Source organism: Lasiosphaeria miniovina (assembly GCF_030549165.1).
Source record: "Lasiosphaeria miniovina strain SMH2392-1A chromosome Unknown B0T26scaffold_2, whole genome shotgun sequence".
NCBI classification, from domain to species: Eukaryota; Fungi; Ascomycota; class Sordariomycetes; order Sordariales; family Lasiosphaeriaceae; genus Lasiosphaeria; species Lasiosphaeria miniovina.
Window position 1 is genome coordinate 3919416 of NW_026848221.1, and position 17041 is coordinate 3936456.

Sequence of the window (17041 nt, forward strand, 5' to 3'; positions counted from 1 at the left end):
TTTCCCTCCACATCTCCCTCAGGGCAACAGTGCAGAACATGTCTGACGACGCGCGTGAGCGAGATGGGGGGCATCAGAAACGGCCCAGAATGCATGTGGGACGTTGCTTCCCCTTCCAAACTGCGTGAGCGAATTCGGGCAACTGCGTCACAAAGCTCTTGACATCCTAGGAAAGCACGATGGATGCGACCTGCGCGATGCTGCTCCCCCACAGGGACCCCCTCGTGTGCTCTTGCCGTCGAATTCGCCGCCTGTCCATGCTAGATACCCACCTAGACAAATTGCTTGGTTAGTAGGGGCGGTGAAACCGAGCTATGTGCGAGCCGTGAGCTGCCCGTCCGTGTATTGTAAGGTGCATGTCTGTACACACGACGTATCCAGAGCTCCAGTACCGGGCGTGTCAATTTCGCCTTACCCGACCTTAGGTTTCCATCCCAAGTTTAATTCCTGACATCGAGCTGTCCGCCCCTCCCCCACCACGAAATCTTTCACATATATAGTACCTGGCCAGCATCTCTCTTCCCGCCTGCTGCCTCCTTTCCCTCTCCATCTCTTTCCAGCCAGCGAAAAAAACGAGCCTCGAGTGATACCCAGTAATCCTTTTCCCGTACCCCGTTGATATTTCCCCTCCCCCGCGTACCACGTCCCGCGTTTGATACGTAGCCATGTCCAACATTCCTAGCGAGCCCGAGTTCGAGCAGGCGTACAATGGTAAGAGCTGATTCAGTGCCTTCTCCCCCCATCCGTGGGCGCTGCGTTGACTAATACGACCGGTCTCGATAGAGCTCGCCAGCACTCTCGAGAACAGCTCGCTCTTCGAGAGAAACCCCGAGTACCGGACTGCCCTGAAGATCGCCTCCATCCCCGAGCGCGTGATCCAGTTCCGCGTCCTCTGGGAGGATGACTCCGGCAAAGTCCAGGTCAACCGTGGCTATCGTGTTCAGTTCAGCTCGGCTCTTGGACCCTACAAGGGCGGCCTGCGGCTTCACCCTACCGTGAACCTGTCCATGTAAGAACTGTCAGGTCGGATGGGGAATTCTGAGAATTCTGAGGCGACTAATGATACTAACGGTCTGCAAACAGCCTGAAGTTCCTTGGCTTTGAGCAGATCTTCAAGAATGCTCTCACAGGCTGTAAGTAGGATGATGACCCCGCCAGGCATTTTCTGTGCGTGACACATTGCTAATCTCTGACTCTGTTTTCAGTGATGATGGGTGGTGGCAAGGGTGGTGCCGATTTCGATCCCAAGGGCAAGAGCGATAACGAGATCCGCCGGTTCTGCGTTGCCTTCATGCGCGAGCTCTCCAAGCACATTGGTGCCAACACTGACGTCCCCGCCGGCGATATCGGTGTCTCTGGACGTGAGATTGGCTGGATGTTTGGCACCTACCGCAAGGAGCGCAACCTCTTCGAGGGTGTCCTGACCGGCAAGGGCCTCGACTGGGGTGGCAGCTTGATCCGCCCCGAGGCGACGGGCTATGGTCTCATCTACTATGTTGGACATATGATCGAGTACGCTGGTGCCGGCAACTGGGCTGGCAAGCGTGTGGCCATCTCCGGCTCGGGCAATGTCGCCCAGTACGCCGCTCTCAAGGCCATCGAGCTCGGTGCGACTGTTGTCTCCCTTTCCGACTCCAAGGGCTCGCTCGTCGCCGAGGGTGACGGACACATCACGCCTGAGGATGTTAACGCCATCATGGACATCAAGGTCAAGCGTGAATCGCTCAACAGCTACACCTCTAGCAGTGGCCTCAAGTATATCGATGGCGTGCGGCCGTGGCTGCACGTCGGAAAGGTCGACGTTGCCCTGCCCTGCGCTACCCAGAACGAGGTCAGCAAGGAGGAAGCCGAGGGCCTTCTGGCTGCCGGTGCCAAGTTCGTTGCTGAGGGCTCCAACATGGGCTGCACACTCGAGGCAATCAATGTCTTTGAGGCCGAGCGAAAGGAGAAGAAGGCCGAGTCGGTCTGGTATGCGCCTGGTAAGTGCTCCCCAAACATTCATCGTCCTTATCCTTGGCATATTGGAGCCATATAGCAATCAGACGACTGACTAGTTCCTACAGGCAAGGCTGCCAACTGCGGCGGTGTCGCGGTGTCGGGCCTTGAGATGGCACAGAACAGCCAACGTCTCCAGTGGACCTCTGAGGAGGTTGACCAGAAGCTCAAGGATATAATGAAGACTGCTTTCTTCCAGGGCCTGAACACTGCCAAGGAGTACGTCAAGGCCGAGGAAGGTGAGCTGCCCAGCTTGGTTGCTGGCAGCAACATTGCCGGCTTTGTCAAGGTCGCCAAGGCCATGCACGACCAGGGTGACTGGTGGTAAAGGGTCGAGGCAGATGCGAGCAACTCAAGGTATACAGGGTTCTGACCCCCTCGTCTACTCAACTCACGCCGGAGCCGGTGTCAGTTCGAGGAGGAGAGCGCCGTGTGATGGTCAATATTTGCTCCAATGAGAGGGCACCGACACGGCCGTGTGACCCAGCGCTTAGATGCTCTGGGTTCCTGGGTTTTAGATTGGAGTCCTGATTTATGGATGTCAGGAAGAGGAGAGAGGGCAAGTTTTTGCCGAGATAGCAGACACTCTTGTGTCTCCTGTGTATATACACTCCTATCTCAACTACCCTATATTAGTGGGAGATTATCTCTAAATGAAACACTCAGTTCCTAAACCTAACATGATTCGGAGAATGATGGTGGGTAGCATGGCGAGCGCTGCAGCCGCGAGAATATTTAGTCTGCAGGGGTACACCTATTCATTCCTCGTGACAAGTGCCCTGTGACTCTGGGGGCGGTCTGAGATCCCACGAAGCTGCATACCTATGCTCTTTAGACTTCCGGTATTCGAAACACAAGCGATTGCTCCGTTATGATCTTCTGGGTGGCTCTTATACCTCGGTGTTTAGGAGAGCTTTCAACTGTCGTGTTCGGGCTGTTCCTGCAGGTTCAGGTGACATTCACGATATTAACCATTTCAAGAGAAGCCTTCGGAGCTGCTGTGCTACTTGTACTGGGAATGTCTAATAAACTAGGTAGTTTCCTAGTTTCGCTTCCCCGGGGAAAGAATTAGCGGGAAGCTACATGCATATTATTAAGGTATTATTATTAGTCTCGTTGGAATTATTGCGCAGACAGGCAGGCAGGCAGGCCAGGCCAGGCCAGAAAGCTGGGTCAGGTGGCACGACATGGCATGGCGGGCTGGCGGTAAGCAGCGGGCGGCCTGCCGTCGTCATGCAAGTAGGTGTTTTTTTCTTGTTCGTTCGGTTCGTTGGTGCTGCTTGGGATACAGATACATACTCAACTCGCTCCATACGACTCGGGCGAGATGTGCACATACATGGTACATACATACATGTCCTTGAAAGCAGGGCCCTCGCTCGCTGTATAACATGAAAATGACATGGGGAGTTTTCTATATTTGGTCTCCATTCCGTTTCTTGGAGGGGGTTTTTTCTTTTCCTTCCCATCCGTACTATGTAGTACTACCTAGGAGTATGTAGGTGGCATCCATCGTTGGTTCGGGGTTGAGGCGGCTACCCCCCCAAAAAAAACCCCTCTGGAATAGTATCATCGCGAACAGCTAACTCCGTCTAAACCCCATGAATGCCTTCAAGGGGATGACATATTTTGGTCGCCGCGGAGCTGTATCTGACGCGATGAGCGAGGCGCGTAGAGAGAAAACCGGTGGGTGTGATGTTGGGACGATGGAACCATTTTGAACCACCAACGGGAATGCGAATACGAAAGTTTGTTGGCGGGAAGGTCTAGGCGGGAACATCTCCAATACAGTAGTGTGTCCGCGGCACCGGGGGGGCCTCATCATATTGGGGAGGGGGGAGGGGTAGCTGTTAGGCTAGCGTAGATATATGTGAGTGACTGACGCAGACTTTGTGTTTCGCGTAAGCGGCGGCCCCAGCCGCTCGGAAGGATCCGCGGGTTTTGTGTTATCTTTTTTTTTTCATTTTTTTTACGCAGTTGGTTTTGACTTTAACATATGTACGGATATGCGAAGCGCGAAACGAAACCAACCAACAACCCAACTTTTACAGTGGAACAAACCAAACAAAAAGGGACGAAGGCGGCGAGGGCCAATCAATTCCCCGCATTTGCCAACCGAACGGCATGCATGACAGCTTTACACCCCAGTCTCAGCTTGAGAGGGTTCACCAGGAAGCCAGCCACAAAGATGAGAATGGAAAAGCAGGATGGAAAGGATGGGGTGGCACTGGGCTTGGTACATAGTTGGGGGCCTAGAAAGCGCCACTTTGCCGCCTCCGTGCCTCCATCGACGTCAAACTGGACGCGAGTGGAATTTATTGATTGCCCATATTGCAGAGAATGGAAGGCTTGGCTTTTGAAGAGTGCTGTCCGCGTACCTGGGCTTTTACCCCAAAAGGGGGGCCAATCGTAGCCAATCGGGTGCCACAGCCAGAATTCGCTGGCCGCCATCCAATAGGCTAGGGTAGAGGGCGAAGCTGACCAGACGCCAAGTGAATATGCCTGCCGGAGTCGTTTGTCATTCTACTTTGGACACGATTACTGCGGGCTCTCAGACCACGGAAGGAACCTTGGCGAGTGGAGCTGAAAGGCGACAGCCGCACGTTTATTGGGGGAAGTAAGAACTGCATTCTGTAAGCGGCTTCGTTCTGTAACTAGCGGAGAAAATAAACATGTACGCTAGCAAGGAGGAATAAAGAAATAAGCATGGGATTGGGGACAGAGTAGTGGTAGACAATCCTTAAACTGGGTTTAGAAGTGGGCCGAGTGTTTGCACAACTCCTGTCTGGCACGCTCTTCCGGAGTGTATAAAGTAGAGGTAGATAACCCATCCTTCTACGGGGTACGTACCTTTGTGCTACTTGGGTGCGGTTAGTTCGGAATATTGGAAACCTCAGTCGTTGCCGAACCGTGCGCGCCGTGCGTGTTCGGAGTCGGGCAAAGTTTCCGCCATTGCATTGCGCTGGGGGTTACTTTGGAGATACAGATCCTCGAAAGGCAGTGTTCAGTTCAGCCCAGGTTCGTCCGATCTTCGTCGGGCAGGTTTTCGTTCGCACCGTATTGGCGAATGCCAATGGAATTGAGCGAGATTCGCTGACGAAAACGTTAATAACTGCCCGTGCCGCATCAGGGCTGAAGGTGGCTCCCCCCACACGGAATCATGGATAGCCTGCCTGCACTAGAGCTAGGGGCTCTTTCCTCGATGGGAACCAAACCAGGGCAGTTCGAGACGGTCATTTAGAACTTGTAGGAGGGTGGTTCGGCGTGGTAGACATCTGGTTTGTCGTCTCCAGAATGAACCGGCGACAGAGGAAACCGTACATTGATTGAATGGTGCTGTGGTAAGCAGCCATTGATGCCTCGTTTCGCTGTGCTGTGATGTCCGATTCTGCGCGTCTCTCTGATGAGTAGAATCCACGGATAGACAGGAGAGGTCAAGATTGGTGATCATCTTGGGCCTATCAGCGCTGGACGTTCGTTCTTGGGCCAATAGTAACGACAGCGCAAGGCCCCGAGCGGCCGAGGCACCACGGGCGAATAAAATAACCCAGATGGGCTCCATTCCGTAGATGTAGCCCGTCAGCCCCACGAGGACTAGGACTGAGGAGCACTTGAAGTGGATCCCACCCACGAACATGGATCACTCTCAGCTTTGGAACGGCGATCGGGGCGAACAGTAATCCAGCGTCAGAACGGAACATTTTATCCAGGGCATGGCTGACGGTGTCAAAGGCCACGGGCGGCGTCCTCCCTGGAATGCTGACCACTCTCACCTTCAGTTATAAGTTTTAGTAAGAATTAAGGTAGTGAGGTAAGTAGGTAGGTACTCTTTTCGGGTATCTTTGCCTTGTCTATCCGAACGTAGAGCAGCAATGACAAGAGGCAGACGGCCTAGATAGTTGAGATATGGCTCAGAAAGCTCGACAGCAGGGTAACCATGGACTAGTTAGGGAAGGACGAGAGGGAGCGACGCAGCTAGACACCTAACAGCAGCGGTGATTTGCCCATCTTGGCCCTGGGTGCATACCTTATTTGCACACCGACCTGGATGTTCCTCGAGTATCGGTAACCCACTCCCAAAATCCGGCCAAAATGCTGCGTCCCTTCAGGTTCCGAGCCGTATTGCATATAGAGCACAAGGCTACCGGCACCCGACCTACCAGTACCTACTGCCTAAGACTTGAAGAGGCAAGAGCAATTGTTGTGAGGGAAGGGGGAGTAGGGTACCAGGGTCTAGGAGGCAGGAGGCAGGGGAGTGGGAGGAGCAGCAACAGGGCTGCAACAATAGGAAAGGACGGCACGGCACATTTTCACAGACTTTTTCTTTTTCCTAACTCGGATTAATTCCACATGAGACCCGACCTTAATACCATACCACCGTAACTTGAACTGAACCCCTCAGGGCATCCATGTGCTAGGCCGCACTTGTGGGAAGGGGATGGCGTCGGTCCTGGGTAAGGTGGCCTCTCGGCTCCCGAGACACCCCCCCAATCGTCCATGTCCTGGAACGGCAGTGGCACCCGTCCAGCAAGACAGGACAGACACTCTGCCCTGTCCACTCAAGCAATTCTCACCACATAAGTCAGGTATGGATGTACAAGACCTTCTTCCATTTTTACCTAATCTTAGCTGCTTACTCGCCGCCTTGTGGGCGCCACGCCCAGTCTGCAGAGGCAGCATACTACTAATGTATGTCACATATAGGATGCACCTCGATCTACGACTGGGACTGGACGTACTGTATGCACGCACAAACAGGCCGATTGCCTTACGACGCCCAATTGGGTATTCTGCAGTTCAGGTTAACGTTAGTTACATTTACCTGGCTGCATACCTTAGCTCCCTCTGCCTCTGCCTCGCGGTGCCAGCCCCGTCACCCCAGTCCATCCATTCCGTTCCGTCCCCTGGCGTGATGCTCCGTCTGGACTCTGGAGACGGGACGGGCGCTTTTCCCTCTCGGTCAACCCCCTTGCAACCCCCCATGTATGTACACTACATGGGATCTGGACCAATGGCGAGCTCTTCCTCAGAGATGGACCGCGTCTTCTGGTTCAGCCCAGCGACGGCGGGGCAGAGTCGAATCAGGACGCAATGAACTGTGACTGGACTCGCACTCCGCCTCCGACCTCGATAGTCTCGACCGAGGTAGGTCTCGTCCCTGACCTGGCTGCATGCCCACTGCATTCCCGCTGCTGCTGGCTGAGGAAGTGACTGGGAAGGGAACTGCGAACTGGGGACTACGAACTGGGGACTGCGAACTGGGGACTGCGAACTGGGGACTGGATGTTGGGCTGCCTGTACCTGGGTGCTCCCCTTCTCGTCGTCCCCCACACCTCCCTCACCTTGGCTGCCCTGGGAATACCGACCTACATGGCTAGCCGCATCCACATGTCCTGTATATGTACATGTCTTCCATGTGCAGAACAGACCAAGCCCCCGTGTTGGAACCGCCGAGCTGGGAAATGCCACACTGTAACGGCAATGTCGTTGCCTCCCATGTCTAGTGTCTCCCATTTATCAATACGCCATACGCCCTTTCCCTGACCCTCGGGACTCTCTCGTGTGTTTCACTCTACTTCTCGCTCACTCTTCCCGTTATTATATGTTAGGAGCTCTAGTCCACTCCACTGGGCATCCGTCACTGTACTATTATCATCTCTTTACGTGAAGTGTCAGTCAGGGGAGGACCACAAGTGGCACTGGAATTATCACTCAAGAATCATCAGTTGGGCTTGCAACATCTCACCATGGACACACTCTTGCCTGAGCCCTCGCCGGCGTTACAAATCAACGGCGCCATATCTCCGCCGCCCACTCCTTCTGTCAACATCAATATCGACGCCACCGAGGGCATTCTCCGCAGCGTTGAGGGCCACGATAGCCACGACAAGGACGGCCCGACCGAAAGCAAGACCCTAAACGGCACTAAAGGGTCTCTATATAACCGGGCACCCGCCTCGCCGAGTCCAACCCCGAGCCCGAGTTCGAGCCCTACGCCACGGCCAGCCGCCACTTTCACAGAAGACGACGAGACTCATGAGTATGACCCTCCCCAGCGACATCAAACTCATCCTATCCCGCCCTATGGTATCCACGAGAACGAAGTCGGTGGCCCCCAGACGCGTAGTAGGACTAAAATCCGCAGCTATACCGATGACAAGGGTGACTTGTCTTTCCCTCGCCTGTCTAAGCCTGTCGAGCTCCTGCGCGGCTCCTACGATGTTGTCGTTATCGGCTCCGGCTACGGTGGCGGCGTTGCTGCATCACGCATGGCGCGGACAGGGCAATCTGTGTGCGTACTCGAGCGAGGCCGCGAGAAGTGGCCCGGCGAGTATCCCACAGGCACCGTGGACGCCACCAAGGAGCTCCACTTTTCGGGCACTCTTGCCCCTGGCATCACCAACGGGAAGATGGTCGAAGGTGGTGATCCAACTGGAATGTACCACATGTTCTTTGGCAGAGGCCAGAATGCTGTTGTGTGCAATGGTAAGTCGTAACCCAACTTCCCAGATACCGGCCGGTCCCGCTATAAGGGGTATTGATTCGATTCTTCTTTCGCCTAGGCCTTGGAGGCACCAGCCTTATGAATGCCAACGTCTTCATGGAGGCCGACGAAAAGACGCTCTCTATGAAAGCCTGGCCCCCGGAGATAAGAAATAATGTCCATGTCCTGAACAAGTGCAAGTTCCCCTTTTCGATATTCTCCCCGAAGCGAGTGGTCAAGTACAGCAGTGGTTGCCATACACAGTTGGCTATTGTTGCTCTCGGTGAACCTCCACTAACTCATCTGCTGATACGTGTCGTGTGTTGTATAGACTATAAGAAGGCCGAGAAAGTTCTCGAGCCTGAAACCTATCCAGACGACTGGCCCAGCCTGCCAAAGTTGAACATGCTCCAGAAACAAGCCGAGTCGCTGGGCTTCGGTGACAAGTTCCGCAAAGTCCGCCAGACAACGCGCTTCCGAAACGGGCCTAATAGCTGCGGTGTCGAAATGTCGCCGTCGGCGCTGACCGGACAGGACTGTACGGGCGTTAATGACGGCTCCAAGACCACCACCCTTGTCACGTACCTGGCTGACGCCTGGAACTGGGGCGCCGAGATGTTCTGTGAGTGTGAAGTGCGCTATGTCGAGAAGGCCGAGGACGGGTATCGAGTCTTTTTTGCATGGCACGGTAGGAACCGGGGCTTCTTCAAGGCCAATCTTCATGGCGACCTTATGTGGGTGCACGCCAAGAAGGCCGTGTTCCTCGGTGCCGGTGCCATCGCGAGCACCGAGATCTTACTAAGGAGCAAAGCCATGGGATTGGACATGAGCAGCATGGTTGGCCAGAATATGAGTGGTAACGGAGATATCCTAGCATTTGGGTAAGTGATGAAAACCGGGGTGCGAAATCAGATGGAAGGCTGGTCCGAATGCTGACTTGAGGGTATAGATATAACACGGACGAAAACGTGAACGCAATCGGGAAACCCGTTCCTTCACCATACAAACCGATTGGCCCGACCATTACAGGCGTGATAGATTGCAGGGACGGCCATAACAATCCCCTCGACGGTTATGTCATCGAAGAAGGTGCCGTTCCGCATGCCCTGGCGCATGTGCTGCAGGCGATGCTAGACTTGATGCCAGGAAGCACACCTCCCTCGGGCGAGACCACCATTCAACGTACACAAGCTGCCCTGGCACGGTTTGGTAGTCGGTTTCTGGGCCCTTATTTCAAAAATGGGGCCGTTGAAAGGACTCAGGTCTATCTCATCATGTCCCATGACAGTAAGTCAACTCGAGTATACCTATAATCAACTAGAGCAAGCAAAGCTGACTGAGTTCAAAGGTAACCAAGCTGTTCTGACACTGCAAGATGACAAGCCTGTGTTGGAATTCCTCGGTGTTGCTCGAAGCCATCACGTCAACTATCTGAATAATATTCTCAAACAGGCTACGGAGGCGGTCGGTGGCACCTTGGTTCAGAGTCCCTTCTACGCACTCATGGGTCAGGAGGTGACTGTTCATCCCATTGGGTAAGTCAACAACAACACAACCCTTCCCCATTTTTTTTTCTTTCTTATTCTGCCGTAATATGCCGCACGCAGCCACGCTAACTCTACTTGATTCTGATTGCAGAGGTGCATGCATGGCCCGGGATAACACCGGTGCGACCGGTGTTACTAACCATGTCGGTGCCGTCTTCATTGGGAACGGACCGGAGACGTACGACGGGCTTATTGTCACAGATGCTGCTGTGATCCCCACTGCCCTGGGAGCTAACCCATTTGCCACTATCACAGCGCTGGCCGAACGCGCCGTGGAAGCGTATGCTGACTCTAAATACCTAACCATTAGTGACGAGTCTAACGGCCTACTCGATTTGTTTGGCGAACCGCAACATGTCCCTAAGCCCGATAACCCAACAGAGGAGAAAGAGAAAGAGTGGGCGCTAGAGGAACAGGACAGCCTCAGCGCCGCAAACGAGGTGATTCGGTCGGCAGATGGTGTCAAGGCGAGTGGGATGGGCTTCACCGAGGTCATGTCCGGATTTGTTCACGCCAACAAGAAGCTATATGAAGACAACAAGGCGACATACGAGCTTGCCTACCGCACCGCAAAATCACTGTGTGAGGGCGCACGTTTCTTCTTAAGCGTTCAGGCCTTCAACACAAGAGACATGATCAAACATGACCAGCACAGGGGCCTGCTGACTGGTACATTTGTCTGCCCGGCGATTCCTGGATCGCCGTTCATGGTGCAGAGAGGCGAGTTTAATCTTTTCATTCTCAGCCATAAGGCACCCGGTACACGAAACTTGACATACGACTTCGATATGACGGGCGTCAATGGTAGGAAGCTCCATTTCCATGGCTACAAGGTTGTCGATTCTTCGGTCGCGCTTGCTCCCGTGCAGTTCTGGAAATCCACCAGCACCCTCTACGTAACTATCAGCCAGTATACTCCTGGCGCGTCCAAGGACCTAGACGACGAGGATGCGTGGCGCCAGGGGGAAGTGGTGGCCAAGGGAATTATGAACATCCAGCCAGCGGATTTCTTCTCTGAAATCATGACAATGTCCCCGACTGGCAGCAACATCCTCAAGAAGATGGCAAGCGCGGCCAGCTTCCTGACTTTCTTCACACGAAAGTCGCTCGCTCTTTTCCTGGCACCGCTCACGCCCCTGCAGTATCCCACCCAGACGTACAGCGGCTTCGTCAACAATACATTGCCTGACCAGTCTATCGCCATATACGCCTCGGACAATGTGTGCACGCGCATGCACGTGTGGGAGCCGACCAGCTATCCGGACAACGACCTGACCAAAGTGCAGAATCTCTTTATGATTCCTGGCGCCTCCGTTGACCACCAGATCTATGCGCTTCCAACCATACCTTTCAACGCCGTGAACTACTTCACGCGCGCAGGTTACCGAGTTTTTGTGACGGTGCACCGTATTGGGCAACTGATGGTAGCCGAAAATATGTGGACCACGTATGACGCGCGCCTGGACATCAAGGCCTGTCTCGAGTACATCCGCAAAGATTATGGCCCGGAAAAAGTGTATACGATCGCGCATTGCATGGGCAGCGTGGCATTCAGCACCGGGCTTCTGGACGGCACGATCCCGGCCAGCTGGATCAAGGGAATCACCTGCAGTCAGGTGTTCATGAACCCCATCTGGGGCGCAACCAACATGGCCAAGGTCATGGCCGGACCGATACCCATGGACAAGCTGTATACCATGCTGGCCGGTACATGGTTCAGTTGCAGTACTAGCCGTGACGATGGCCTCGTTCAGAATGCCCTCAACCAGGTGTTGCGGCTCTACCCGCAGAGCCGCCGTGAGATCTGCAACAACGCCGCCTGCCACCGTACCAGCCTTGTCTTTGGCCGCTGCTGGAACCACTCGAATCTGAACGAGGCGACTCACCGGCAGATTGACCGATTCTTTGGTGGCGTCAACATGCGGCTGCTCAATCTGCTCATGCGCCAGGGGTCACAAGGGCATGTCATGACCAACGGCCCGCTCTTCGAAGACCTCACCACCCCAGAGAACGTTGCCCGCCTAAAAGGCATACCCATAATGCTGTTTGTCGGCCGTGACAATGCTGTGCTCTCGCCCGAGGCTACCGAGCGCACTTACGAGATCCTGTGCGATACCTTTGGCGGCGCCGGCGAAGAAGGCGGCGACTACAAGCGCCGCGTCGTGCCGGGCTACGGTCACCTGGACCCGTGGATGGGCCGCAACGCCTGGAAGGACATTTACCCCTTCGTCCGCGAGGAGGTGGATCGTGTCGTTCGCGGCGACAAGTACCGCTTCGAGGAACCCGACGACCGCTTCGCAAAGATGGTGCACGGCGGGGAGTTGCTGTACTAGTCTTTTTTGTTCAGGTGTTCTCGTGGGTTGTATTCCGCTGTTCGCTCGGGAATTTCATCAGGAGTTGGTTGTAGTTCTTTTTTGTTTATCTCGTTCCGCCCCTTTCATGTTTTGGATACCTTGGTTTCACAGTTGCGTATTGGATTACTGGCTCGACGGAGGAATAACGGCAAGGATTGTTACAAGTACTGTATGACTTATCACAGGTTTGGTAGGCAATGTTTATAAGGGGGGATTTATGGATTGGATTGGATAGGCCGTATCGGTAGCTCGAAGTGTAGGGCCAGATATGTATTGGCAGGACCACATGGGATATGTCACTACCAAATGAAGCAAGTCATTATAACACATCATCGCGGACAGATAGTGGGAGGAAGTAGTTCAAGCTTTCCACCGTGAACAACACAAGGGCCAAATGTGACGCTCAAACATGGAATTGAGTCATATATATATCAAATGAAAGAGTATAACTAATGCGTGATAGATTCGATACAAGACTAATGCGACCCAACTCATTCATTTACCACCGCCATGCCTCCAGATGGGGACTCAAACACCTAATAAACGCTATACATGATGCAATGGCTTGTCACTTGCCTTAACATATAAAACTAAGAAAGAAAGATACGCCAGCGCCAGGATACAGCCTTCTTGCGCCCAACAAACTCAAAAAAACCACCTGGATATCATGGTCGCCGCCGCTACCGTCCGTTGCTAGACAAGCACGTGGCCGTTCAATTACAGAGTTCATCCACCAGAGAACCAAAACCAAACACGCGCAAAAAAAATCGTAGTACAAGACTACCACAGAGCAGCCTGGTCAAAGTCGAAGCGCTTCAGCTCCTTGTTCCCGTCCTCGAGATCTTTCTTAGCCTTCATGCGCATGTAAAAGATGGGACAGTCTTTGCTGCTGCAGATAACCTCGCAGTGCATGCTGCCCTGGCAGCGCTGGCACTGAGTCCAGAGGCGACCGAAGCGGACCTCAAGGTCCGAGACCTTGTCGAGCGTCTTCTTGTAGAGCTCACCGACACGAGGAGCGTCGTTGGAGCAGACGGCGCCTTGGCTCTCCTCCTTGCCTGTCAGGGGCTTCTTGCAGCCCATGCAGGTCTGCGTCTTTTTGGCAAACTTCATGAGGCCGCCAACTGTAGGCGCCGCTACCGATATGGCCCGTGTGTGAGCGCCCGTGAGCAGCGATTTTGCCTTGGTCTCGCCGAGAATGGGATCGAAGATACGACCAAGAGGCTTGGCCAGTTGGTTATCCAGATAATACTTGGTATCGATGGGAACATTGTGCTCAAGCACGTAGATAGGGTCTTCAGAATTCTCATAGTTTTTGGACCCGGCAGCGCCCTTAATCATGACGTAGGCGACGCGATCACCCAGAGCAGGGGCCGAGCCGGCGTCCCGCTTCTTCATCCTCGCCGCAAGCTCGACGTGAGCTTGCTTCGCTGTGTAGTCTTCTTTGGTGAGCGCCTTGGTGATGACAAGTTTGGACATGTCGACTTTGTTCTGCAGGAGGTCTGCAATCGTGTCCTTGACGTATCTATTGAGGGGGAGTCAGTGGAATTTATAAAGCGAGGTGAGAGGAATGACATACTCTTGAGCACTGGGCACGTCTTGGTCGATGAGAATCATTCTCAAGACCTTTTCAATGACAGTCTGCACTAACATGCAGTTGTCTCGACGAACAGTCTCGATGCCCTTGGTGTCCATCTTATCGTACTTTTCGGGTTTCGTCCAATACAGCCCCGCATAGCGCTTCTTGTTGATGAGAAGGTATGGGAAATAGACTTTCTCGAACTCTAGCTTGATGGGCTTCACGAATTTGCTCGAGACGAACCGCGCAGCATCTTCGCCCAACTTCATGGCCTCGGCCAGATCCTTGGTGCCAAACTTGACCATGACGGAATCCGTGTCACCATAAATGACCTGGGCATTGTAGTCATAACCATTGGCAATGGAGTATCTTTCCTCAACTTCCATCTTGGTCCTTTCGATCATTTGCCGACCGAAACTTGTTGTACTGCTCGCAATCTCAAGGCAGGGCAGTTTGCCGTTTGTTGCGCCAGTCAGGCCGTAGACGGAGTTGGCGCTGATTTTCAGAGCCAACTGGCGACCGTTCAGCACGGCCTTCTTGAACGGATCGGTCTCTACGGCGAGTTCCCGCTTAGCCTGTTTTCTGGCCGACAACAACTCCTCTAGAATTTGCGCCAGCAAGCCCTTCCTCTTTTTTACTGTGACAAACATGTCGCCGTTTGGTGTGACAATGTAATCTTCATCCTTTTGCAAATTCCACTTCTCAATATCTCTCTTCTTGATCAATGTGGTGTAGCAAAGATTGTGCGCTTGCATAATGCTGGGATACAGAGAAGCAAAATCAAGGGTGGCAATAGGCACGTCGTAGTAGCCCCTGGTGGGCTCAATGACAGTCGCGCCTTCGTATTGCTCTTCGGACGACTCTGATCGGATGTTGGGAATGACTAGCTTCTGTTCCAGTGCCTTTCGAAAGAGCTGGCTTAGAAACTTGACTTGCTGGCCCCTGGAGAGCAGGAAATTGAACGGGACACCCGTGACTCTTGCCATCTCGGTATAGTTTTCGAGGCATGAGAGTTTATCAATTAGTCTTTGTGGAAGATATGCATCCTTGAGGCAGTACAGGGCCAACCGGCGCCTTGACTCGGGCGTGCCTTCAAAGAGCTCCGTGATCATAGAATGATGAACATCCTCTTTCTGTTCACCCAAGAAGTGGGAACAGACCGAGTTGAGCGTGTAACTTCGAAGTTGGTGATCACGCTGGATAAGCTGGAGGAGATCAAGCTGGAGCCGACCGTTTGTGTTTGTGGCCTTGGTATCGCGGTTGCCCATCTGTTTGCTGGAGAAGTTGGTGTCTTTTGCGGCCGATCTAACCATGGTACGGGACCAATACTCAAACCCCTGCACCTTGAGGTGTTTGGCTCGGTCGAGAAGATAGGGGAAATCGAAGTTACAGATGTTGTAACCTGTGATGATATCCGGGTCAACCTTTTCGAGAAACTTTTGCCACGCGGATAGCATTTCCTCTTCCTTGTCAAAGTCGAGGATCTGGGTGGCCACAATGGGACTCGTTGTGTCCAGACAAAACACGTTTCGGATAAAGGGCTTCTTGTCACCGTATTTGGTGACTACGTTGGCGATTTGAATAACAGAGTCATGGAGTGCCTCGGGGAAGATGCCTTTGCGACCAGCGCATTCAATATCGAAGGACAAAACCCTTAGAGGGGCCATTTTTGACCACTCGCCAGTAGGCTTGTGGGCGATCAGGTCGCGGTAGCTCATCTGCGCCTCGATCTGGCAGTTGGACTGTCTGTCGGCAACGAGCTGATACCGGTTGGCGGGGGCTTCAACCCAAGACATGCCGGCAATCTACAGTGTCTGTTAGCCCTGTCTCCTAGGCGTTCATTTCCAACGGAATTAACACATACCGAACAGTCAACCATGAATCGGAGCAAGTATTGGATGTTGTCAAAAGTCATGATGGTGCCATCGACGCTCTTCCACATGCCCTTCCAGTTGGCATCGCCCTTTTCGATTATGGCGCGGACCTTAGCGATGAACTTGGGGTCGGTCACGGAGATCTTCAAATAGGGGTTTTGCGTGTTACCCTGGAAGCCGTAGATATTCTCACGCATTGTCAAAGTCACGTTATGGATGACAGTCTGGTGCATAGCTAGTGCGGATTCGAGATAGGCGCGGAACTTGGGGCAGTCCTCGGCGCTGAAGGACACGGGGGCAGCTACATAGAGGTAGTGCTTGAAGTCTTTGACGTGCAGCAACACCGAGTTTCCGTTCTCGGTGAGGCCGAAGAGCTTGACTGTCGCCTGTCCACCGGCTAAGGTGCCCTCCTCAGCCTCGATGGATTGGAAGCATAGCGCGTGCGTAGCGGGATTGAAGTCTCTTGGCACTGGGGGGCGTTCCCAGGCCTGGTCCTTCTCTGTGTTGTTCTGCTTGAGATCCGAAATGTCTTGGCTCATACGTTCCAGCACCTCGCTCTCGAAGGCGCTCTTAGGCTGGCTCGACGCGAGCCTCCTTTTGCCATCATTCTGGGAGCTATTGAAGCGGAAAGCGGGCGAAGACGGTATGGGCTCGAGACGTCGCTTCTTGGACGAGACCGGCGCACCAGGAATGTTGCTGCGAGTGCTCGAAGCTTCGCCAAAGACGCGCTTCTGGGGGAGGAGAGCGGCCGGCATGGTGGAAGCCGTGGCGAGGTGGTACCAACAGTCTCAGTGAGTTTGAGTTTCTCTAAGCAAGGAACAAAAGAGTGCAAAGTGCTTGAAAGGCCAATGTCTTAAGTCACGGCGTGCGCGTTATTGCCGTTGGCATGGCGTGTGCTGGCGTGTTATGGCGTCGAACCCGTTGCTGTTGGTAGCACGCTTTGTTGTCCAAATACAAAAGCTCCGTCGTTGTGTAAAAGAGAAGCGAACCAAGCCGTGGGGCAAAAAGGGCGCCCATGTGGGTGTGGGTGACGCGACCAGGGCCTGTTACGTGACTGCCCCACTCTCTTGACGCGACTTCTTTAATTGACCTGCCAGTGGAGACCTGCTTTCCAGCTGCCTTGCCTATTTCGGTACTTCATTCACTCAATGCCACTAAAAGCACTCAGGTCAGCTTGAACACATCAACAACCTGATTGAAGCACTTCCACA

General features: G+C 53.7%; 4 protein-coding genes across 4 annotated transcripts; 3 read left to right on the forward strand and 1 right to left on the reverse strand.

Moving 5' to 3' along the window:
* Nucleotides 1–665: 665 nt before the first annotated feature.
* B0T26DRAFT_672510 (NADP-specific glutamate dehydrogenase) lies at nt 666–2323 on the forward strand (the record flags this gene model as incomplete). The annotated part of the gene is made up of 5 exons (XM_060439462.1): nt 666–711; nt 784–1009; nt 1084–1133; nt 1206–1979; nt 2064–2323. The coding sequence occupies 5 exons, from the start codon at nt 666–668 to the stop codon at nt 2321–2323; spliced, it is 1356 nt and encodes a 451-aa protein (XP_060300752.1).
* A 369-nt stretch (nt 2324–2692) lies between these two features.
* Nucleotides 2693–3100, forward strand: B0T26DRAFT_696009 (uncharacterized protein). Its single transcript, XM_060441327.1, has one exon. It carries the CDS (start codon nt 2867–2869, stop codon nt 3065–3067), a length of 201 nt encoding a protein of 66 aa, XP_060300753.1. The 5' UTR covers nt 2693–2866; the 3' UTR covers nt 3068–3100.
* A 4353-nt stretch (nt 3101–7453) lies between these two features.
* On the forward strand, nt 7454–12470 carry B0T26DRAFT_148745 (uncharacterized protein). The gene is made up of 6 exons (XM_060433452.1): nt 7454–8481; nt 8559–8675; nt 8811–9360; nt 9429–9766; nt 9828–10014; nt 10118–12470. The coding sequence occupies exons 1-6, from the start codon at nt 7743–7745 to the stop codon at nt 12357–12359; spliced, it is 4173 nt and encodes a 1390-aa protein (XP_060300754.1). The 5' UTR covers nt 7454–7742; the 3' UTR covers nt 12360–12470.
* Nucleotides 12471–12781: 311 nt separating this feature from the next.
* B0T26DRAFT_696021 (DNA polymerase family B-domain-containing protein) lies at nt 12782–16959 on the reverse strand. Its single transcript, XM_060441328.1, has 3 exons — nt 15821–16959; nt 13957–15761; nt 12782–13902 (listed from the first exon to the last, which is right to left on the reverse strand). The coding sequence occupies exons 1-3, from the start codon at nt 16583–16585 to the stop codon at nt 13161–13163; spliced, it is 3312 nt and encodes a 1103-aa protein (XP_060300755.1). The 5' UTR covers nt 16586–16959; the 3' UTR covers nt 12782–13160.
* Nucleotides 16960–17041: the final 82 nt, after the last annotated feature.